This window comes from Ursus maritimus, unplaced genomic scaffold (assembly GCF_017311325.1).
Source record: "Ursus maritimus isolate PB19 unplaced genomic scaffold, ASM1731132v1 scaffold_11, whole genome shotgun sequence".
Lineage (NCBI taxonomy): Eukaryota > Metazoa > Chordata > Mammalia > Carnivora > Ursidae > Ursus > Ursus maritimus.
This window is the reverse complement of record NW_024423453.1, coordinates 56,035,975-56,061,895: the sequence shown is the minus strand read 5'-3', so window position 1 is coordinate 56,061,895 and position 25,921 is coordinate 56,035,975. Positions and strand designations below refer to the sequence as shown.

Here is a 25,921-nt window from a genome sequence, read left to right as displayed (position 1 = left end):
TTTATTTTCTCTCTTTCTAATTGAAATATCCTAAGCAAGAAATATTGGTCTTAAATTTGAAAGCACCCACAGAAGCTAAAAGGAAAAAAGTGATAGCTCCTTTTTTTGGGAGTGGAAGGAAGCTGTATTTAAAACCTGAGCAGTTGAGGCAGAGAACATCATCCTAACAATGTATTTTTTTTTAAAGATTTATCTATTTGAGAGGCAGAGTGAGAGAGAGCATGAGCAGGGAGAGGGGCAGAGGGAGAGGGACAGAGAGAATCCCAAGCAGAAACTCCCTGCCGAGCGTGGAGTCCCACTCGGGACTCCATCCCAGGATGCAGAGATCATGAGCTGAGCTGAAACCAAGAGTTGGACGCTCAACCTACTGAGCCACCCAGGCGCCCCCTGCACCAGCAATGTATATTTTAAATGATTTTAAATTACAATGATCAGTTTAGTTCATAGAATGTATTATTAGTGGATATTCTTAAGGATAGTAGCATTTTCTTTGAGCTAAAGTAATTTTCCATTTTAATGCTATTTCTGTGTCTTATGGATAAGTCAACTGTGAAAAAAATCAGTCTTTAAATTAGGAATGGATTTAATCATCCTTTTGAGAATTTTATACAGAATTAATTTTGTGGGGGAAAATGGTTTAAAAATGTCATGGATGAGCATTATTAATACACTTCAAGAATTCATATTTTTCTAAATATGTCTTAAAGTATTTTATTAATAGGATCATTAGTTTAATGTGTTTGTTTATACATGGGTCATGTACTAACATGTACAGGTACTAAATAACTAATAAACTACTAAATCAATAAGTTTAATTACATTTACATTTTTTTACAAGTTGAATCTTGAAATTAAGTAGATTTTTGGGGTTATAGGTTTATATTTGTAGCTTTTCATGAATTTGGTTCAAGATAACCTTGGGATTTCAAATTTGGATTTTATTCTTTTCTAATAAGTTCAACTTTGAGGAGCAGTGGTTTTTGTTGACTACTAAGGACCACTGTAGCTCTGAACTGAGTCTTTTTTTAACATTGGAAATAGTGTTTTTTTATTATAAAAATACGTTTAAGATGAAAGAAAGGAAGAAACTGTAAAGAAGATAGTAAGTATAAGTCCTTAAAGTAAGATTAAATAATATATTTACCTTACATAATATTTTAGTAGGCTGTCATAAGTTTATTTCAGATTTAATTTTAGTAAATTAATATTTTTGTTTATCATTAAAACAGTGTTTTGCTTTTAAAATACTTTTTAAAATCATGGTATTTTGTAAATAATTGAATAAAATAAATAAATAGAATATTCATGGAATTTACTGATTTTGTTCTTTTAAATATTACATTTCTTTAATAAAACTTTAAAATAATTGCTTGGGCAATGACCACAATAGCCAAACTACGGAAAGAGCCCAGATGTCCATCAACAGATGAATGGATAAAGAAGATGTGGTATATATACACAATGGAATACTACTCAGCCATCAAAAAAATTGAAATGTTTCCATTTGCAATGATGTGGATGGAACCAGAGGGTATTATGCTAAGTGAAGTAAGTCTGTCAGGGAAAGACAATTATTGTATGATTTGGCTGATATGTGGAATTTAAAAAACAAAACAGGATCGTAGGGGAAGAGAGGAAAAAATAAAACAAGACAACATCAGAGAGGGAGACAAATTATAAGAGACTCTTAAGCATAGGGAACAAACTGAGGATTGCAGGAGGGGAGAGGGGTGGGGGGATGGGGTAACTGGGTGATGGACCTTAAGGAGGGTACGTGATGTAATGAGCACTGGTTGTTATATACTGATATAATTGATGAATCTCTGAACTCTACCTCTGAAACCTGTAATAGATTATATGTTAATTAATGGAATTTAAATTTAAAAAATGATAAAGTGAGGGAATTAATAAAATAAAATAATTGCTTGGGCAACTGCTGTTTTTCTAATCTGGGATAGCTACTTTTATCATTTGGTTATGGTTGAAATTTTGAGTTTTAAAGGATATGTTTTATGGAACACGTATTTTTGAAAAGCATTTTCATGGTGCTTTTGTTTCCTTTAAATGAAAAAAAATTTAAGTAAATTTTGATACTTAGAGAAAATTTCTCATTTTTCCCTTTTCTAGTGACATTTGGGCTCTGGGGTGTGTCCTATATGAGATGTGTACACTTAAACATGCAGTAAGTAGAAGTTTCTGAAATATTTAAAAAATTGTGTCCTAAAGTACCTGTAATATATATATATTTTTAAATCATATGCCATCTTTCAAGTCATCCTCTTGTACTAGAATTTGTCAGTTTTTAAATTTCTCATCTTTTCTCAAGTATAAATTTGTATAGATTTTCCCTTAACATATATGGATATATTACATATGTATGTTATATATTTGTTATTATAATACGTATGTCATACTTTTTTCCAGGAAATTCCTTTTCTTTTTAAGATTTATTTATTTATTTTGGAGAGAAAGAGAGAATCTCCAGCAGATTCCCTGCTGATTGGGGAGCTGAATGGGGGTTCAATCCCACAACCCTGAAATCATGACCCTTGAGCTAAAATCAAGAGTCGGATGCTTAACCAACTGAGCCATCCAGGCGCCCCCCCCAGGAAATAATTTCTAATGACAAAAATAAACTTTCTATCTTTTTAATGTTACATTCATACGTGAGTTTGGTATTTTAGCGTAACAATTTTTGTTTCATCTTAGCAATTTCTCTCAAAACACCCAAAGTATTTGGAATTGAATTGTATTTGAGTTTGGAATTGAAACTAAAGAACATTTTTCGACATATTCATCAAGGGATTTTATCAATTCACATGCTCTTTAGTTAAAACTTATTTTGGGGGCATCTGTGTGGCTCAGTTGGTTAAGCGTCTAACTCTTGTTTTCAGCTCAAGTCATGATCTCAGGGTCGTGATCGGGGTGAGATCAAGCCAGGCGTTTGGGCTCCATGCTCAGCAGGGAGTCTTCTTCCCCTCTCCCTCTGCCCCTTCCCCTGCTTGTTCACACACATGTTCGCTCTCGTCTCTGTCTCTGTCTCTCTCTCTTTCTCAAATAAATCTTTAAAAAATTGTTTTGTTTTTTTTTTAATTTTGGGACTTTGTTGAGATGGCACATAATACACTCCAAAGGGGGAGTTTTTGTCTTAAATAGGTTGAATTTTAATCACTTTCCATTTTAAAATTTTGCTTTTTAAAAATGTTCCCCTGGGAGTGCTTGGGTGGCGCGTCAGTTAAGCATCTGACTCTTGATTTCTACTCAGGTCATGAACTCAGGGTGGTGAGATAGAGCCTTGTGTTGGGCTCCTTGCTGGGAGTGGAGCCTGGCTGAGATTCTCTCTCTCCCTCTCCCTCTGCCCCACCCCCTCAACACCTCCCCCACCTGCAGGTGTGCTTGCTGTCTCTCACAAAAATAATGTTTCCCCCCCTTAAACAATAATGTATTTTCATTACAGAAAACTTAAAATAGATAAAAATATAAAGAAGTAAATGAATATCAAAAGCAATTCTTCTAGCTGGTAATGAATACTTGTAATATTTTGTTTCCTTCCAGGCTTTCTTCTAGATTAATTTATAAAATGAGATTTTTTTTTTTCTTTCTGCAGTTTAATTATATTGTATAAACAGTTTTATGGCCTGTTTTTATTGCTTGATATTATTTGGGGGATATTTTTTCTTTGTTGTGTTTTTTTATGGTTGTATACTCTTTTAAGACTGTATTGCCTTATAAAAGCATAGACTGCCATAGTGATGTGGAATGGCAGTTATCAGATCTGTATTTGAAGGAATTGGTCAATTTTTCAACACACAGTCATTTCAGGTATAAATCAGTATATTTTCTTTCATTTTTTCATCTGTGTTCTGTCACCATTGCTTCTGTATTTTGTAATTATTTACTTTTTTTTTTTTTTTAAAGATTTTTCATTTATTTATTCGACAGAGATAGAGACAGCCAGCGAGAGAGGGAACACAAGCAGGGGGAGTGGGAGAGGAAGAAGCAGGCTCATAGCGGAAGAGCCTGATGTGGGGCTCGATCCCATAACGCCGGGATCATGCCCTGAGCCGAAGGCAGATGCTTAACCGCTGTGCCACCCAGGCGCCCCTGTAATTATTTACTCTTAAGTAGACGCATGAAATAAGTAATTCACTAACCTTTATGAAAAGCTTGTCAGTTGAGAGAGTGAAAATTCATTGTAGTGAGGGAATAATCTATCATTATGCATTCAGAATTCCTTCTTAGGTACATAGATATTTCTAGACTACTGAATTACACTCAAATTTTAATATGCTGAATATCATATTTTAAATGTCTAGCAGAATTCAAGATTTAGTAGAACTTTTTTATACTCGGTATAATCACCAATACCTGATTTATACCATGTTTTGTTTTGTTAATGTGTATGTTAATACGTTAACAGTGTACAACTGTTCTATTTTAGCAGAGATGTCAAAAGCTTAGTTTTATTTACTTTCAAAACGAAATCTTTAGGTTTTATTTTTTATTTTTATTTTTTTGAAGATTTTATTTATTTGCCAGAGAGAGAGCACACACAAGCAGGGAGAGCGGCACACAGAGGGGGAAGCATGTTCTCCGTGGAGCAGAAAGCCCACCGCAGGACTTGATCCCAGGACCCTGGGATCATGACCTAGGCTGAAGGCAGATGCTCAACCAACCGAGCCACCCAAAATCTTTAGATTTTAAATTGCCCCACCGCTGTTGGTTTTTCTCTTTTTTAACTTCAGTTAGAGTTTATATTGTGTTTACTCCTTAAATATATACCATTCCCATTGATATGGCTTACATTCCCCTTTGGAATACTTGCCACGTTGCTCACTACATGGCTTTTGGGAGCATCACACACCTAAAAATAATAATGAGCAGTGTTTAAAAGGAAGCAATTAGTATTTTCATTTATTTTTTTTTAAGATTTATTGATTTGAGAGAGAGAGGGGCATGTGCGCATGAGTTGGGCTAGGGGCAGAGGGAGAGAATCTCAAGCAGTCTCCCTGCTGAGTGTGGAGTCAGGTGCAGGACTCGATCTCACAACCTGAGATTACAACCTGAGCTGAAATCAAGAGTCGGACCCTTAGCTGACTGAGCTACCTAGGCGCCCCAGTACTTTCATTTACTATGTTTTCTCCCAGATACTGTTAGTTTTGCAATTTCTTGTTGCACTTACTGCAACAGGGCCGTAGGTAGGCAGGTTTTAAATAAAGACTACAGGGTTTGTTTTTGTCTTTATTATTGTTTTTATAAAATCTTTAATTAATACCTTTATTCCATCTTCTAGTGTTTTGAGTAAGCAAAAATTAATATTAGAATAGGTTGTAACTTTTTATGAGGACTGATAGTCTCTTAAATATGTTTATAAATAAGCAAGTGAACTTTGTTCTAAAGAACATATGCTAATAAAAAGAACATATGCTGATTAAAGTATTTGTAAGAGGATTATATTTCTGTTCTCAAGGAAAAGAACTATTTCTCATTGTTTATTCCTGTTTTCAATTTATATATGTTTCATATATGTTAATTTATTTTCTGGATTTTAGTTTGAAGCTGGCAATATGAAAAACCTGGTACTGAAGATAATATCTGGATCTTTTCCACCTGTATCATTACATTATTCTTATGATCTCCGCAATTTACTGTCTCAGTTATTTAAAAGAAATCCTAGGGATAGACCATCAGTCAACTCCATATTGGAGAAAGGTTTTATAGCCAAACGCATTGAAAAGTTTCTCTCACCTCAGGTATGTTTTTGTTTTTGTTTTTGTTTTTTTACTTTAAAATAGTAAGGTTATGATGCTTAACTAGGACATGACCTATGTTTTGAGGAGAGCATATCACAATCCTGGGAGAACAAAGTGCCTTTTTCAGATGACACTGGAGTCACATTTCTTTCCATTCTCATATTCTTCTTTGGATTTGTTTTCTAGTTGCAAATCTGTAGGAGGGAAAACATTCCTCCTGTGTTTCCTCTTAACACTTAATACTGAACTTCTTACCCTTCCAGTCACCAAATGTGTGGTAGTTTTTTCCACACCAAGCACTGCTGCAACACAGCAGGGTGTCCGGTTTAATTCAGTTCTGGCACTACCTGGAGATATAGATCATCAGATCCCACAGTCAGATGAAGGGATACGTAGGACAAGGTCTGAAAGAGTCCAGAGTGCAGGAGCTTCTGTTCCAGTGAAATTAGGATGTGTCACCCTGCTGGCATGTTTACCAACATAGAAGCTGTCCAAGTCCCGTCCTTCAGTTTTTTATGGAGGCTTTATTATGTAGACATCATTGGCCTTTAGTGTTTGATTCAACCTCTAGTCCCTTTCCTCTCAGGAGGGGAGTGAGACTGAAAATTTAAGCCCTCTAATCATGTGGTAGATTTCCCTGGCAATCAGCTTCCATCCTTAGGGGCTTTCCTGATGTCACCTCATTAAAGTAAATTCATGTGTGGTTGAAAGTGGTTTGTTAGGAATAACAAAAGACACTTTATTCTCTTACCTTTTAGGTACTTTAAGGGTTTTAGGAGCTGTATGCTAGGAACTAGACACCGGATATGTATTTCTTAATATAAACCACAGTATCACAAAATCATTCCTCTGTCTTGGATTTCTTTTGTTTTGTTTTCCAATTTTTTTTTTTATCGTGGTAAAATGTGCACAACATAAAGTGCATCCTCTTAACCATTTTTGAGTGTCCAGTTCAGTGGTATTAAGTAGATTTTCAATGCTGTGCAGTTAATACCACCATTCATCTTCACAACTCTTTATCTTGTAAAACAAACTCAATCCCATTAACCAGTAGCTCCCCATTCGCTTCTGTCACAACTCCTGGCAATCACCTCTCTCTCTACTTTATGTTTTCTTAGGTTTCTAACTGTAAAATTATTATTTTAAAAAAATTTTAAATCCAGCATTGTTAACATACACAGGGTTATATTAGTTGCATGTGTACAATACAGTGATTCAGTGATTCTGCACAATAGTGCTCATCATGATAAGTATACTCTTAATCCCCTTCACCTGTTTCACCCATCTCCCTACCCACCTCCCCTCCATTAACTGTCTCTGATTGCAAAATTATTAAATATTTCTGTGACTCACTGACCTGTAAACAATGGGATTATAGACATATCTACATCATGAGGTGGTTATGAGAGTTAAAAAAAAAAGAATGCATATAAAGTGCTTAATGTCTAGCATGTAATAAGTGCTCAATATAGTCAATATAAAATATTATTGTGTCATTTTATTATACTAATATAAATATATTAGTATCTTAAGTTGTGTGAATTACAATTATATTCTATTTGATAATTATTAAAAACTTGTTTTGTGGGCATTTGTATGTATAACAAATTGTTGACTCATGATTTTTCCTCTAGTACTCACACGTAGATGCATAATAAATATTTGTTGAGTTGAACTGAATTTTACTTTGAGAGGATTTATTAAAAATTTATATCAAATCAGTTCATGCAAGTTATTGCATCAATATATTGATCACCTGAAACTGGAATTATTTTATATTACATGTTCTGTGTGGCCTTTGTTAATTTAAATGATCACTGTTAAAATCTTCTGTAAATCATGTATTAGCAAAATCATAGTTTTATTACTTTTATTATGCTCATGGGATAAGAGGGAATTGTCATATTCTTTGGGTTAACAGAACATTTGTGTGAACAAATAATTTTCAGAAAACAGAAGTGTAGATTTAACTCTTATTACCAGGAGAACACATTAGTCAGCAAAAAGCCAATTAAAATGTGTAGATTGAAGGTTACTTATATGGGATATATATAGCAAGAATCTCTGAAACATAGGTGTCTTATAAGACTCCTTTGTTGTAAGTAACATTTTCAAGGACAGATTTATGATGCAATATACTATTGTTTTTTGGCAACTACTGGCAAAGAAAGAATAACTTTATTGAATCTTGCTGACGTCCCCCCTCCCAAAACCAGTGGTTAGGACATACAGTCTCAAGGCTGAAGCACTGGAATTCAGCTAGCCAGCAATGAAGGAAAATGTGCAAGCCTAATACATCAAAATTTATAATACAGAAAGAATAAAAGGACAGATTATGATTATTAACAAGTGGAATATTTGATAGTGTGTGTTTAGTATATGAATAGCTACTTGTTGCTATTTAGACATCACTTAGATTTCATTTTTTGTGAAAATCTCTTCTTTGGTTCCCAAGTTTTATTTTCTGCTATATTATCATTTATTCAGTATTCTAGTGAGAAAGTTTGTAATATATTTTTTAAGGCTTTGAAACAATATGTGAGCTTTACTACATAATATATGAACTACTATAATATTCTATAGGGTTTTAAAAAAATTTCTTCTTCTCTAACTACTGTCACCCAAGGTTTAATAAGGTTTAATTCTCAATCTTGCACACGCTGGAAGAGGCTTGACAAATCATGGATAAGCTCTGATTGCTTAGCAATATAGGTGTTGTCCAATAGTACTTTCAATAGTGCATCAACAGTGATTAAGTGTTTTATATCTGCGTTGTCCAACGTTGTAGCCACTAGCTACATGTGGTTATTGAATACTTAAATTGTGCCTAGTGTGACCAAGGGGCTGAATTTTAAATTATATTTATTTAAAATTTTAATCTAAATAGGTGGGTGCCACCAATGGGTGGCAACTATATTGAACAACACACCATGGAGATTTCAGAATCTTCTTGGATTCTTCATGCCCCATCTCTTAGTTCATATTTGCATTCACACTCAAAAAAGAAAGATTCACCATCGAGCAATGAAACTATCCAGTTCAGGGCAAGTTGGAGTTCATAAAACACCCATTTCCTTCCATGCAAAGGAAAGGGAAAAAATGCAAATGTTCAGAAGAGAAAATACATTTACACAGTTGCTCTGAATTACCTGTGCACCAGACCTTCACTTAATTTATCTTTTGGTGGAGTGGTTTTTAAGATTTAGCAAACTTCAAAAAAATCACTTAGAGGACATTGCTGGGTCCCATCACTACAATTCCTATTTTAGTGTTTCTGAGGTGGGAGCCTGAGAATTTCCACATGTGATAAGTCCCTGGTGATGCTGATTCTGCCAGTATGAGACTTGAAAACTGCTATTGGGGGATCCTTAATGGGACAGATGACCATCTCAGTCATGGCTTTTTGCCTGTTGGAGCTTCTGTCCCACTGCTACTGTGTGAATATTCTCATCAGCAGGCCTCATTCCTCTTGAAAAAAGAGAAAATTCACTTACTTTCCCTCCCCCCACCCAGTAAGAAAAAAGTAGGCTTAAATTGAGTTAAATCTTTTGCACTTAAAGTTTTTCACTTAAAGAGGGGAAAAAGAAAATTTAGTGAGTAGGGAGAAAAAATGACTTGCAGGAAATACTAATGACTTTTGGTTCTCAAAATATGTTGATGAATGCTAAAGAATAAGTACTGGAGTGTTTTAGTAGTAGTAGAAAGAGATACTTATTGAATTATCTAGGAATATTCAAATATTTATCCAGTATTGTTTATAATTACATATTGTTAAAAGTGAAAACTCATTGGAGATGCTGCGAGGATTCAGAGTAAAGTTGAAATAACTGAGAAGTTAATCTGAGAAAGGGATAATTAAGTGACTATCAGTTTGGAGGTAAATGAGGAATTTGGCTGTATATAGAATATAGAGGGTATTCCAGATAGGAGGTAATTATGTTAAATTGCTGAGACATAGAACAGGAAAGCAGTTTATGGGCGCCTTTGTGGTTCATTAGGTTAATTTGAGAAGAAACCTTGTCTAGAAAAATAATAAAATAAATTTGTAAGAGTGGAAGAGAATTAGTATGAGAGGAATTTGGGATTACTTAGGTTGAATAAATACAGTTTATCTCATAGCATATATGTGACTGAAAAGGGAAATATGTAATCTGAATAATGGGTAGGGTTTTTATTTTGGAAATTTCACATCTTTTCTGACTTTTTCTTTGTCCTTTTTCAATCTAAGCTTATTGCAGAAGAATTTTGTCTAAAAACATTTTCCAAGTTTGGAGCGCAGCCTGTACCAGGTAAATGAAATTTAATGTGAGTCCTTTCACCTGTTTGCAATAATCAGTATACTAATACTAATTAGTAATACATTTTCATTATACTAGAGATATGTAGATATAATAAGTTGAGGTAAATGTAGATAAATTTAATCCAGAGAAAATGCATCTTTATTCTTGATATATGGCAGCATACAACACTTTGTGATGAATTAATAACAAAATTTGCAAAATTTCTTGTCTGCCTTATTTGAGTTAAATCTGTGTTAAAGTCTTTCATCTTTATCAGTTGCTTAGCTGATATTTTGAGCAGATTGTCCTAGAATATTCTAAAATGTCTTAGTTGTTTATATATTTTTCTTTGAGAAATACTTCATATTCTAAAATTTTTAAAAAGTGAATTAATATGAAGTCAGGTACCTTACCAAGGATAATTTTGTTTTAAGTGTGGATTGTGGGTATGGTTATATACTATATGTATATATATACGTATATTTGTGTGAGAAGGAAATTATATTTTTTCTTCATAGAATGATTTCATAATGGATTTCTAAAATCAGTGTAAGTTATGTAAGATTTGACGAGTATATTGTTTTTCAAACTAATGCTTTCCATGTTCTCCATTTTGAGTTTGAGTAAATTAATAAAAATAAATACCATATTGTAACAGTGAGTCCATGTAAGCTGGAAGTGGTACGGCAGTGTGTTCTTAGGAAGGCCAGCTATATGTAGCTCTTCCTAAAGACCCTTAGACTCATCCTCTCAGTGTGCAGAGACTGTCAGTCCCTGGGAAATCAGTTCACTGTAAACAAATTCACAAGAGACAGACACACACGAGAATCAGAATCTCTCTCCTGGCAGTCAAACCTCATGAGAAGTCAAATCTTAATCAAAAGCCTCATTGTCACAAAGACCAGAAATACTTCATGTCAGCACATTCTTTCCATGTAGATAAGCCTACATAGGAATTAGAAAGTTATTTTGTTGTAACAGAAGTTGGATGAATGAAATGTTTATTAGTATGAAGCTAAAATAGGAATTGTATTCCTGATGGGCCTGTAGATACTTTGTGGGCTCCAACTCCCCATATTAAGCTGTATACTTCTGGTAGCCTTGTCATGGACCCTGAGAAATACCCCCAAATCAGATAAGTAATTCTCCCTCTTTTCTGGAAGTAAATGGCGACTATTCAATATTTTCTCCTGGGAATCTTCATTTTTATACTTTTGTGACTTTAGCTCCTTCTTCAGTATGTGTGCCAGTATGTGTACTGGTAATACACAATATTCCTTTGGTTGTTTTAATACATTTTGCCAAGGTACAATGTTGTGCTGTTGTATATATGTGTTCTGATTTGATCTCACAGTTGAACTCCCAGAGGGAAATTTCTTTTTCTTCCACTTTTCCTAGTTCCTTGTCAATATCTTTGAGAGATATAAATAGTAGACTTTCCTTTAAATTTCTTCAATTTAACTGTTTTTCTTGAATTCATCATTGTTCTAAGACTTCAGTCTTAGAACTCTAGGCTTCAATAAGAATTGGATACATAATTGCTGTAGGGCTTATACTTATATATAAATTTTTATGTATCTCTGATTATTTCTTTAAAAGCAATCCATAAACATTGTTCTTGATACAGGTTGCCCTCTAGAAAGTTTGACCATTTTATAGTCCCACCAGTAGTGTATAAAGGTACCCATTTCATGGGTCCCTGAGTTATAATGATTGTTTTAAAGTGTTTGTTCTTCTATAGGTCTGTAGATATAGACATCTTTCAGACTATAGATGAAGAAAATATTAAAGTTGCTCACAATGATGGCGTTAGTATTTAACACTTGCTCTTGAAGTTTATGTGCTAATTTTGAAAATAATTTCTAAAATAGGAAGAGTTCTTTTAAAAATATTTTTTAACAGCTTTATTGAGTTACAATTTCTATACCACTTAAAGTCTACTCTTAAGTTCAGTGATTTTTAGTATCTTCACAGATACATAGTAAGCATCCGTAGTCAATTTTAGGAATGTGCTTTTTTTTTTTTTTTAAGATTTTATTTATTTATTCGACAGAGATAGAGACAGCCAGCGAGAGAGGGAACACAAGCAGGGGGAGTGGGAGAGGAAGAAGCAGGCTCATAGCGGAAGAGCCTGATGTGGGGCTCGATCCCGGATCGCCGGGATCATGCCCTTAGCCGAAGGCAGACGCTTAACCGCTGTGCCACCCAGGCGCCCCTGGAATGTGCTTTTTTTTTAATATGAGAAATTTCAACATCTTAAAGATGTGTGGCCTTTTCCTCCCCCCCAAATGGCTTTAGTATCAAATAATTTAAAATGAAGGCATTGACATGTGCTAGGGAGTGAACAAGATTTTTAGTGAAAAGTCTCAAATGCTGTCAATGATAGTGAAAATGAAAAAGTGCTATCTTGAAGAATTTTGAAATTCTATAAAGAACTCTAGGAAAAAACTCTTTGTATCTTTTCATGTAGCTAAAAGACCAGCTTCAGGACAAAGCTTGGCTTCTGTTGTGTCTGCTCAGAAAATTACAAAACCTGCTGCTAAATATGGAGTGCCTTTAACATATAAGAAATTTGGAGATAAAAAAGTACATGAAAAGAAACCACTCCAGAAACATAAACAGGTATGATCATGTTACAGACTGCGTATTAGTAACAAATTCAATTTGATCTTTTTTTATTGCAGCTCAGTTCAGTTGTCTTGATACCCATAGAATTGTTTTTTATTAAGTTACTAAAGAACATTGCTATTCTCTGCTTCACCAGTCTTTTAAAACTAAGAAGACTTACAGAAGTCACAAAGAAACATTAAGTAGATATATTAAGTAGTTGGTGCAATAAAAAGAAAGTGATGTCATCAGTGAAATCACTTTTGAACAATCTAAGCAGAGCCATTTGTTTTTGTGCATAAAACAAGTAAATGTGATATACTTGATAAAAATGTGGGAAAATTTTGTATTTGAGAATTCACAATCATAAATAATATCATACAGCTGGAAGGAAAGTTATTGTACAGTCTATAATATTTCAGATGAAAAAATTAACACCTATAGCATTTAGGTGAAATGCCCAAGAACACACTGTTAGTTGCAGGAATTTGACATTTTTCTTCATGTCATTAGCTGCATACTTTAGTATATGAAACCTGTTTTGTTTTGGACTGCACATGCACATGCATACGTATTTAGATACATATGAACATTGAACACACTGCTTTAAGAGAGATCTAAGTTAAAATCTGTCATAAGGTAGTTCAAATGATTACTGTAAATTAGTCTTAAAATAGTTGTATAAGTCACCCTCCAGTAAGGAGAAAAAAAAACGCGTAATAATTTAATCAAGGAAAGTTTAAATAACTAATAACTATGTTTAGGGAATTAACTTTAAGGGATAAAGAACTCTAGAGAATATAGGAACAGCAGATGAAGGAAGCAGCCACTACTCCTAGCGCTGAGACATAGTTTTGGATTTTGGAAGATCTCCACAACCCCACCCTTCAGGCTGAGATTCAAACCTTTTTGTTGTGGTATGGCTATAATTTACTGGATGGTGAGTTCACTGAGGTGCCATAGGCTGTCCTCTGTAGAACTGATGAAGCTCCTGAGAACCTACCTAGAGTGCCGGTGAAATGTACTGGGAAGCTGCTTGGGGAATCATTGAATCTGCTGGGAAGCCTGCTGGTGGAAGTTGCTGGGTGTTGCTGAACTCGTTGGGTAGTAGGCTGGGATGCCAGTTGGGTCACCAGCGGAATGTGGTGGGAAACTGGCCTTGGGGTTGCTGTCAGAGGTCATAGGGAAGCTGGCAGGGGCACCTCCAGAACTGTCCTGGAAGCTGCCCACAGGGGTGAATGTTACTATGTGTCCCACATGCAGCAGGAACAAGAAGAAAGCAAGCCTCCTAATCAGGAGCAGGAGTCATTTCCTTCTGCACTGTTCCTCCAACATCATCTGCTGACAAAGCTTAAAGTCATGCTAGCAAGCAAAGAAGTGTATATTGTCTGGCTTCTCACAAGGAGGACAATGAAGGGTGAATTTGCAGCTGAGAGGCAATATTACTGGCACACAAGTTTTCCCTCCCTGCCTCTCTCCCTTCCTTCCTTCAGTCCTTCCATATACTACTTACCTATGCCTAATGGACCAATTCCATCATATCTTTTATCCCTCTTTTTTAATCACCAGAAACCCCTGGACCTCCACACTTTACCTTCATTAGCTAGTCTCTCTATTCCGTATGATTCTGGTCATATCCCAATCTGACCCCCACCCTCTGCATACCTCCCTAAACTCTTCCAGAAAGCCCTCTTATAGCACATTATCAGCAAAATACCCTGTATTCTAAATTTGTAGGTTTTTTTTTCATCTTTTTTGCTCTGAAACCTGGCTTGTCCCTGAACACACTGTTGTGCAACTGTCTTACATGGTGTCTCTAATTTCTTAATACCACTGCCTCTAGAAGTAGGATGAGAGAGGTGTTTTCCTTGCAAGACTCTTCCCTGTTCCTAACTACAACCAACCCCAAAACTTGTGAGGCTTTTGCTGTCAGACTCTATCACCTGTTAACCCTCTGTGGGTCATCTGCAGGCTCTCATTTTTTAAAGTTTAACACTTGACTCACGGTCACTCTTCCCCATACTGTACTAATTCTTGGTGATTTCAGTATCCAAAAAAATGATCCTTCCAATAGTACATGGTCTTTTATTTTCTTGATTGTTCTCTTTCAGTAATTTTGTCTACCACCCTGCCTTAGAACTCTCACCTGTAGTCATGCCATCAAATTTGTTGTTATTGATTATAGCAACTCTTCCATAGTCTCAATCATAAGCATCCCATGATTTACCACTATTTCCTGTGTTTCCAGCTTATTCCCGTAGGACTCTGACTCCACAACTTCTTTGTCCTATTTGGGTCTGTGGATTTTACTAGTGTTTTTCCGTGTCCTTCTCCTCATTTTTTATTTTCCTTTTTTTGGCTTAAATTCCATGTTCTCCCATTATAATAATTTCCAAAGCCTCACCTATCCTTCATTATTACAAATCACCTGGCAAAAACTTAACTTGGTGAAATCCAACTCTTCATGTCTTTTGAGCCTGAACTCGGGTAGTAGAATGTGATTGGAGAAAGCATACAACTATTCTAACTGGTCTCACTTTAAATTTATAACTAATAGTGTCAAGCGAGCACCTTCTAGCCACCCTATTATATTTGCTTAGTCCACTTAGTTGCCTACTTTATTTTATTTCATTTTATTTTATTTTATTTATTGTTGTTGCTTTTTTAAATTTAAATTCAATTAACATGTAATGTATTACTGGTTTTAGCAGTAGAGGTCAGTGATTCATCAGTCTTATATAAAACCAGTGCTTATTATATCACATGCCCTCCTTAATGTCCATCACGCAGTTACCCCATCCCCCCACCCCATCCCTTCCTGCAGCCCTCAGTTTGTTTCCTATGCTTGTCTCTTATACTTTGTCTTCCTCTCTGATGTTATCTTGTTTTATTTTTTCCTCTCTTCCCCTATGATCCTCTGTTTTGTTTCTTAAATTCCACATATCAGCCAGATCATATGATAATTGTCTTTCTTTGATTGGCTTATTTCACTTAGTAACACCCTCTAGATCCATCCACGGTGTTGTAAATAGCAAGATTTCATTTTTTTGCTGGCTGAGTAGTAGTCCAATGTATATATATACACCACATCTTTGGGCGTCTGCCTTCGGCTCAGGGCGTGATCCCGGCGTTATGGGATCGAGCCCCACATCAGGCTCTTCCGCTGTGAGCCTGCTTCTTCCTCTCCCACTCCCCCTGCTTGTGTTCCCTCGCTGCATGTCTCTATCTCTGTCAAATAAATAAAATCTTTAAGAAAAAAAAAAAAACCTGCAGAGAAAAAACAACAGTTGTTAACTCTGTTGAGAACACTGGAATGTGTCTTTATTCCATGAGGGTGAACAGTAGGAAAAAAATAGTTTTAATAACTATTTTCTTTAGTTAGATAAGTAGTCTGCTAAGATTATTATCAGTAGTACCCTAAAGATACTAAAAATTAATATAATTCCTTTACCTATTGTACCCCAGAATTCATATCTAAACATCTTTTTTTTATTGACATAAAAAGCATAAAATATGCTCATGAAGAAAACATTCAGTGGCAAAGTACTACCCTACCATATAAATGTCATGTTCATGTTTGTGTATTGAGCACTTTCTAGAACCTTCATTCAATCCACCAATCTCTATAATGCTCCAGAATTATGAATCTGAACTAAATTAACTTAGCACTAGTTAATAACTAGACAATTTTTTTTCTTTCTTGTCTTTGTTAATTTACATACCCCTTCCTCCTTTTTAAATGTTCTGTTCTTTGACGCTCTTTCCTGTATAGATGCCTGTGGTATTGATACTGTACTATTCTGTGAGCCCTTGGAGAGTACAAAGTAAAGACCCTGTTTCTTCTGCCCTCAGATATTACAGTTTAACTAAAGGGACATAGCCCTGAAAAAAGGCAAAAGGAGCAATATGTGTGATGAAGGTTCACATCGTTAGCTTGTAGGTTAAAGAATATATTGTTGGCGTTATGTCCTTGAGCACCGCTATTTTGGCAGGGGGCATTGATATTTACAGTTCTCCATTGATCTAAGGGATTAGGTAGGAAACACTCAGATAAATTTTTTCCCAAAGACTTTTCTTGTTTCTTCCCTAATTGTCCCTTTACCCTCTAAAAAGCAGTAAAATAACTCCTTTAGCACATCATGTGTATCTTCTAATGCTGTTTAATTAGACTGACATCTCTCTGAAGTTAGGGACAGTGTTTTACACAAAGTGGGTGTCTAGTAAGATTTTTTAAAAATCAGGGAATAAATAATTAAATGAAATGAGTTCCAGCTTAGACTGCACACTGCCACGGTCATCATGCTCGGCGCCACTCTGTAGCAGCAGTCACAGTCTCCCATGCCAGCCCTTGAGGCCTCCTGTAGCCCACCTGGCATGGCTTCACTGCCACTGGCCACTGTCCAGTTAGTTCATTGTTATTCCCATGGGTCACACGAGACAAATGAATTTGATATCCGCTGGATGACATACTTCAACAAGCCAGATATTGATGCCTACAAATTGAGTAAAGGGATGAAGATGCTTATTGGCTATGATCTGGTTCCAGAACCCAGTATCATTGATGCTGCTTTGCAGTCATGCAGACACCTAATTATTTTGCTAGTGCAGTTCGCATCCTAGAGGTTAAGGACAAAGCAGGACCTGGTAAGGAAATCTACCCCTATGTCATCCAGAAACTGCGACCAACTATAAATGAACTGGGAATCTCCACTCTAGAGGAACTGGGCCTTAAAAAAAGTATAAACCCCATGGATGGGCTTCTCAAGGGTTTATTCATTATGGTACTTGATTGTAAACAATCACCTGGAAATACTGATGATAATGAATTACCTTACTTGAATAAGTTTTTCTTTATTGAGTACCAAACCGTGTAATGGTAACTTGGACTTTAATAAAAGGGAAATGAGCTTGAACTGAAAAGGAAAAAAAAAAAAAGGAATTCTGAATCAGGAAAGCAATGTTCTTTAATAATTTTTTAATAGTACTTAGTAGGGTTAAAGGCCAAATAACAACACTGCTTTTAGGTACAGGTGGAAGGCCAGTTGTTGAGTTCTTATTCTCAATGCTTAAAGGTTACTACTGCAGTGTGAGGTGATGAAGACAGCTTTAGAACATTTGAAATCAATTTTTTACATACATGTGTAATTCTTGAGATAGAAAGTTCATTTCTGTTAGAGTTTTTGGTTCTTTGAAGTAATTTAATAGTATAACTTTGATCAGCTGTTTTTTTCTACAAAGTATTTTAACAAATTTGCTATAGTCTTTTAGAATAGTTTTTAGAGTTTTATATAATAAAAGAGGAAAGAAACGTTCCCAGTATCCAAACATTGCATTTAATTTAACTTAATTTTGTTATGGGCCCCTCCACATTTGTATTCAGTATACATTGCTTGTATTACTAATGTGGTCCTGATAGTTTACAGATAATTTGTTGTGTTTTTATTTAATATTTTATATACTTTATGTAAATTTTTATTATCAATGGTTGTATTGTAATTCACTGATATGAAATCAGTCAGATGGATTGCATTCTTATAAATGTCGTCTTTGTTTTTATTTAATGAGGTATAATTGACATACAATATTACATTTGCGTCAGGTGTACCAAGGGGTGATTTGACATTTGTATACATTGTGAAATGGTCACCACAATAAGTTCCATCTGTCACCTTACAAAGTTAATACAATGTTTTTTACTATATTCTCCATATTATATATAACAACCCATGATTTAATTATTTTATAACTGGAAGTTTGTACTTCTTAGTTCCCTTCATGCAGTTTGCCCCCCATCCCCACACCCCTCCCTTCTGGCAACCACCAATCTGTTCTCTCTAGCTGTGGGTCTGAGTTTTGTTTTGTTTTAGATTCCACATATAAGTAAAATCATGCAGTATTCATCTTTGTCTGACTTACTTAACTTAGCATCATGCCCTCTAGGTCCATCTTGTCACAATTGTAAGATTTCATTCCTTTTTGTGGCTGAGTAGTTTCCCATTGTGTATACATACCACCTCTTCTTTGTCCATTCATTTATTGATGGACACTTAAGTCATTTCCATATCTTCACTATTGTAAATAATGCAGCAAAAACATAGGGGTACATATATCATTTCAAACTAGTGTTTTCATTTCCTTTGTATAGATACCTACTATTAGAATTGCTAGATCATATGGTAGCTCTATTTTTAGTTTTTTTGAGGAACCTCCACAGTGTTTTCTGTAGTGGCTGCACAAATTTACATAACCACCAGTAGTACTCTGAGGGTTGGTTCCCTTTCTCCACATCCTTGCCAACACTTATTATTTCTTGTTTGTTTGTTTTTTTATATTGTCCATTCTGACTAGTGTGAGGTCATATCTCATTGTGGTTTTGATTTGTATTTCCCTGATGATAGTGATGTTGAACATCTTTTCATGTGCCTATTGTTCATCTGTGTCTCTTTTGAAAAATGTCTGTTACACTGCCCATTTTTTAATCAGATTTTTTGTTGTTATTGAGTTGTATGTACTCTTTATATATTTTGGATATTAACCCTTCATCAGATACATGATTTGCAAATATTTTTTTGCAAATTTTTTTTATTTGCAAATATTTTCTCCCGTTCATTAGGCTAGCTTTCCATTTGGTTGGTTGATGGTTTCATTCACTGTGCAGAAGCTTTTTAGTTTGATATAGTCACATTTGTTGATTTTTGCTTTTGTTTCCCTTGCCTTTGGAGTCAGTTCCAAAAGAAATATTGCTAAGACAGATGTCAAGGAGCTTCTGTCTGCTTTCTTCCAGGAATTTTATGGTTTTAGGTCTTACATTCAAATCTTTAATCCATTTTGAGTTGATTTTTTTTAATATGGTGTAAGATGTCCAGTTTTATTCTTTTGCATATAACTGTACAGTTTTCCCAAAACCATTTTTTAAAGAGACTGTACTTTTAAAGAGACTGTATATTTTTGCCTCCTTTGTTGTAAATTAATTTACTTATTTAATTTAATTAATTGACCATATACATATATATATATATACATATATATATACACACACACACACACGTATGTATACACACACACACACACACATATATATATATATATACAAGTTTATTTCTGGACCCTGTTCTGTTCCATTTATGTGTGTCTATTCTTATGCCAATACCATACTGTTTTGATTGCTGTAGCTCAGTGGTATGCATTTGACACTTGAACAAGGCAGGGGCTTAAGGGCACGAATTTCCTATGCAGTGAAAGGTATGTGTGTAACCTTTACTTTCCCAAAACTTAACTAATAGCCTACTGTTGACTGGAAGCCTTACTGGTAATATAAACATTCAGTTAACATATATTTTGTATGTTATTAGTATTATATATTATATTTTTACAGTAAAGTAAGCTAGAGAAAAGAAAATGTTTTAAAGAAAATTATAAGAAAAATACATTTTCAGTACTGTACTGTAAAAAATCTGTATATAAGTGGATCCGTGTGGTTTATACCCATGTTGTTTAAAGGTCAACTGTAGTTTGAAATCAGGGAGCATGATACCTCTGGTTTTGTTCTTTCTCAATATTGTTTTGACTATCAGGGTCTTTTGTGGTTCCACACAAATTATAGAGTTATTTTTTCTACTTCTGTGAAAATTTTCATTGGAATTTTGGTAGGAATAGCAATGAATCCATGGATTGCTTTGGGTGTTACAGACATTTTAACGATATTCTTCCAACCCATGAGCATGGAATATTTTTCCCTTTGTTTGTGTGGTCTTCAGTTTCTTTTATCAGTGTCATATCATTTTTAGAATATAGGTCTTTCACCTTATCAGTTAAATTTATTCTTAGGTATTTTATCATTTTGAATAAATGGAATGGTTATCTTGATTTCTCCTTCTCAGAATTTGTTATTAGTGTATAGAAACACAACAGATTTTTGTACATTAATTTTGTTTCCTGCAGCTTCACTGAATTCATTTATTACTTTATACTACTTTTTTGGTGTAATCGTTAGGGTTTTTTACATATAGTATCATGTCACCTGCAAAAAGTGACAGTTTTACTTTTCCTTTCTAATTTTGATGGCTTTTATTTCTTTTACTTGCCTGGGACTTCCAGTAGTATGTTGAATAAAAATAATGAGCATCCTTGTTTTATTTTTGATTGTGGAGGAAAAATCTTTTGTCTTCTTAACCATTGAGTATGGTGTTAGCTGTGGGTCTGTCATAGATGGCTTTATTATGTTGAGGTACATTCCCTCTGTATCTACTTTGTTGAGAGTTTTTATTATAAATGATGTTAAATTTTGTCAAATTATTTTTTTGCATCTATTGAGATAATCATATGTGATTTTTATCATTTATTTTGTTAATGTGATTTATTATGTTGATAGATTTGTGGATGTTGAACCATCTTTGCATCCCTGGAATAAGTATTTCTTGATCATGGTGTATGATCCTTTTAATATATTGTTTATTTTGGTTTGCTAATATTTTGTTGAGGATATTTGCATCTGTGTTCTTCAGGGACACTGGCATGTAATATTCTTTTTTTGTAGTGTCCTTGTCTAGTTTTGGTATCAGGGTAATGCTGGCCTGGTAAAATGTGTTTGAAAGTTTTCCTTCTTCAATTTTTTTGTAAGAGTTTGAGAAAGGTAGGTATGAAATCTTTGAATGTTTCGTAGAATTCACCAGTGAAATCATCTGGTCCTGGACTTTTGTTTGTTGGGAGATTTTTGAATACTGATTCAACCACTTTATTAGTAATCAGTCTATACAGATTTCTCTTTCTTTATGATTCTGGTCTTGGAAAATTGTAAATTCTAGGAATTTATCTGCTTTTTTTTAAAAAATAATTTTTTATTATGTTATGTTAGTCACCATACAGTATATCCTTAGTTTTTGATGTAGTGTTCCATGATTCATTGTTTACGTATAACACCCAGTGCTCCATGCAATATGTGCCCTCCTTAATACCCATCACCAGCCTATCCCAATCCCCCACCCCCCTCCCCTCTGAAGCCCTCAGTTTGTTTCCCAGAGTCCATAGGGAATTTATCTGCTTCTTAAGTCTGGCATATCATTGTTTATAGTAGTCTCAGGATTTATTTCTGTGATATCAATTGTAAGTTTTCCTCTTTTCTGATTTGATTTATTTGAGCCCTCTCTCCTTTTTTCTTTCTTAGTGAGTCTACCTAAAGGTTCTTTCATTTCTGATCTTTATTATTTCCTTCCTTCTACTACCTTTGGGCTCCATTTGTTCTTCTTTGTCTAGTTCCTTTAAATTGTTAAGTTTAAAATTGTTTGGGGTGCCTGGGTGGGTCGTCGGTTAAGCATCTGCTTTCAGCTCAGGTCGTGATTCCAGGGCCCTGGGATCAAGCCCCACATCAGGCTCCCTGCTCAGTGGAGAGTCTGCTTCTCCTTCTCCCTCTGCTGCTTCCCCTGCCCACTCTGCTCGTGCTCTGTCTCTATCGCAAATAAATAAATAAAATCTTTTTTAAAAAAGTTAATAATTGTTTCTAGTTGTTTAATTGTTTGATATTTCTCTTATTTCTTGAAGTAGGCCCGTATTGCTATGAACTTTCCTCTTAGAACTGCACTTGCTGCATCCCATAGATTTTGGTGTGCCCTATTTCTGTTTTCATTTGTCTCTAGGTATTTTATGATTTCTCCTTTGATTTCTTCTGTGACTCAGTAGTGTTCAGGAATGTGTTGTATAATCTTCACATATTTGAAGTTTTTCCAGTGTTCTTACATCACTAATTTCTAGTTTGTAACATTGTGGTCAGAAAAGATGCTTGATATGATTCTAGTATTCTTGAATTTTTGAGACTTACTTTGTGGCTTAACATGTTATCCATCCTGGAGAATGTTCCATGTGCAGTTGACAATGTGTATTTTGCTGCTTTTGGATGAATGTTCTATATGTATCTATTAAGTCTATCAGGTCCAATGTGTTGTTTAAGGCCAGTGTTTCCTTACTGATTTTTTGTGTGTATGATCTATCATTGATGTGGGGTGTTAACATCCCCTGCTATGTGTTGCTGTCCATCTCTCCCTTTATGTCTGTCAATATTTGTGTATTTTCATGTTTTATGCTGGTTGCATATATATTTATAGATATTTATAGATGTTATATCTTTATAACCCATTTATCATTATGTAGTGCCCCTTTTTATCTTTTATTATAGTCTTTTTGTCTATTTTGTATGATATGAGTAGAGCTACACCAGCTTTCTTATCTATTTGCATAGAAAATCTTTTTTCATCCATTCACTTTCAGTCTTTGTGTGTCTTCTCTTCTGAAGTGAGTCTCTTGTATATAGATATGTCTTTTTAAAAAAATCCATTCACTCTATGTCTTTTTAAAAAAATCCATTCACTCTATGTCTTTTGACTGGAGAATGTAGTCTCTTTACATTTAATTTTTGATACATATGTAGTTATTCCATTTTGTCAGTTTTCTGGCTGTTGTATAGTTCTTTTCTGTTTTTCTCTTCCACTGTGGTTTGATGACTTTCTTTAATGTCATCTTTAGATTTTTTTCTCATATTCTTTTGTGCATTTACTGTAAACTTTCACATTGTGGTATTGTGAAGTTCTCATGTATATCATCCTATGTTTATGAGAGCTTAAGTTAATAGTTTAAATTTGAACAGACTCTAAAACACTGCATTTCCCCCCTCCACATTTTATATTTTTGATGTCACTCTTTATATCTTTTTGTTTTATGTATCCCTTAACTAGTTACTGTAGTTTTAGTTAATTTTACTACTTTTTAAAAAAATTTGTATCTTTATAAGTGATTAATCCAGTTTTTACCATTTCCAGTGAGATTTTTTACTTTTGTAGGTTTTCTTATTATTAATTATTGCCATTTCAACTTAAAGAAGTCCCTTTAATATTTCTTGTAAAGCTGGTCTAGTGGTGATAACCTTATTTATCATGTTTGTCCAGAAAACTTTTGATCTTTTCTTCAAATCTGAATGATAATCTTGCCAAGTAGAGTCTTCTAGGTTGTAAGCTTTTCCCTTTTAGCACTTTGAATATATTATGTCACTCCATTCTGGCTTGCAAACTTTCTGCTGAGAAATCTAGTGACAGCCTGGGGTTCCCTTTTTTACCATGTCTTTGTCTCTCTTGTTCTTTCTATCTTTTCTTGTGCAGAAACTGTTCAGTCAGGCTTCAGTTCTTCTCCAGGAGAAATTGCTCCCATACATAGGTGTAAAGTTGGTGTGTGTTCATGGAGCAGGTGAAGCTTGAAAATGATAAGTTTATAAGAAAAACCATAACCACTTAATAATATTGTCTTGTCACTTTTTAATTGGAAAAATTTAAGCTAATATATTAAGTTATTACTACTCAGCATATCAAAAATATTTGCATGTCTGCCCTAGTTTGTGTAATGTTATTTTTTAAAGGATTCTGTTCTTGTGCCACCGGAGGGAGCTCTATGTATAGGTTTTAGTATTTTGGTTCTGATTTTTAAAAAGAAACACAAAACAAAATGTTTCTCTTAATGCAATTTTATGTTAACACATTTTTCTCTTCTGTGTGGATACAGTTAAAAATACCTGTGTGATATCAAAGAAACAGCTTGGTATTTTTATTTCACAAATACTTGAATACCTTGTTTATGTGGCAGTGGAGCATCAAAAGATGAATATAATTGTTGTCTTCATTTACCTTACTTAAGAATATGTAGGTGCCTTAGTTAAACATACTCTTCTTACTGCTCACTGTTGAGTAATCTGTTTAAAAGCTGTTTGTTTAAAGTGAGATCTGTGTTACTTGTGTTAATATTTTTAAATTGTTTGATGTTGCAATTCAAAGATTCTGAGAACTGGGTAAGAGTTAAACTGTGGATCCTTTCAAAATACAGAATGCAGGGCTCTCTGTCCAGAAATTATGATTCTGCAACTCTTGAGGATATGTATATTTTTAAAATAGCTTTATTGAGATATATTTCACATACTATACCATTCATCCATTTAAAGTGTGCAATTAAATGGCTTTTAGTGAGTTCACAGAGTTTTGTAACCATAACCACAATCATTTTTAGAACATTTTCATCACCACCAAGAATATGTTTTTCCTGTTAGCTTTCACTCCCCATTCTTCCCCAATCCCCATTGCTCTAGGCAACTGCTAATCTACCTTTTCTCTATGTAGATTTGCTTATTCTGTACATTTCATGTAAATGGAATCATATAATATATGGTCTTTTTGTCTGGGTCCTCAGCACAGTGTTTTCAAGGTTATAACATGTACCATGTTGTAGCATGTATCAGTACTTCATTCCTCTTTATTGCCAAATAATATTTATTGCCAAATAATAATTGTATTTTTTTCTTACATGTCAGTAACAGTGGCCCCAGTACTCTCCATTGATTTTAAAATTTGGGGTCTCTGTCTATTAGTGATGGAAAAATGTTTTTACTGGATAAAGAACAGAGACTTTTTTTGGTAATAGATGGAAAGTAGGAGAATCAGCTACACAGAGTATGTATCTTTACTGGGTCTGACGTGAAATATATTTCTTACTCTTGGTTACTTTTAGAAAAAATTGGAAAGTTATTCTTTAAATATTTCAGTATTTTTGTCATTTCATTGACCCTACTGCCATTTCTGGGGTTAAGTGGTAAGATACTGGTAACTTAAGTGAGAGTTGAATTGAAATAACTAGCCAAAGTTAGAGATTAGGAGTTAGGAACTAATAATGTAGTGAGGGGGTGGGATGGTTCTGGGAACCCACTACTTGGGTCTTCTCAGGTAGTAAGCTCATGGGTTGCTTATGATGTGAGATTTAGTACCACTTACCACATTGTTTATGCAGCTTTAAACTAACTTATACTGTATCGATAAAATGGATTTGGTTTAGGGACACCTGGCTGGCTCAATTAGTGTGCGAACATGAGACTCTTTATCTCAGGGTTGTGAGTTCATAGCCCACCTTGGGCATAGAGCTTACTTTAAAAAAAAAAAAAAAAATTAAGGGTGTCTGGGTGGCTCAGTTGGTTAAGTGTCTGCCTTCAGCTCAGGTCATGATCCCAGGGTCCTGGGATCTAGTCTTGCATTGGACTCTGTACTCAGTGGGGAGTCTTCTTCAAGAGCTTACTTTAAAAAAAAAAAAATTAAGGGTGTCTGGGTGGCTCAGTTGGTTAAGTGTCTGCCTTCAGCTCAGGTCATGATCCCAGGGTCCTGGGATCTAGTCTTGCATTGGACTCTGTACTCAGCGGGGAGTCTTCTTCACCCTCTCCCGCTCGTGCTCTCTCTCTGTCTCGCAAAAATAAATAAAATCTTT

The 25,921-nt window shown here is 34.7% G+C and overlaps 1 protein-coding gene across 7 annotated transcripts in view; it reads left to right on the top strand.

Moving 5' to 3' along the window:
- NEK1 (NIMA related kinase 1) overlaps positions 1-25,921 on the top strand; it is a 230,907-nt gene that overhangs the window by 42,245 nt on the left and 162,741 nt on the right. For all 7 annotated transcript variants that reach the window (XR_005833918.1, XR_005833919.1, XM_040626431.1 and 4 more), the window contains 4 exons: positions 2,128-2,182; positions 5,553-5,753; positions 9,982-10,042; positions 12,504-12,655. Coding sequence is in view for 5 of the 7 variants with exons in the window: in XM_040626431.1 (XP_040482365.1) it covers positions 2,128-2,182; positions 5,553-5,753; positions 9,982-10,042; positions 12,504-12,655 (469 nt within the window). In the remaining 2 variants the exon portion in view is untranslated. The remainder of the gene's footprint in view (positions 1-2,127; positions 2,183-5,552; positions 5,754-9,981; positions 10,043-12,503; positions 12,656-25,921) is intronic.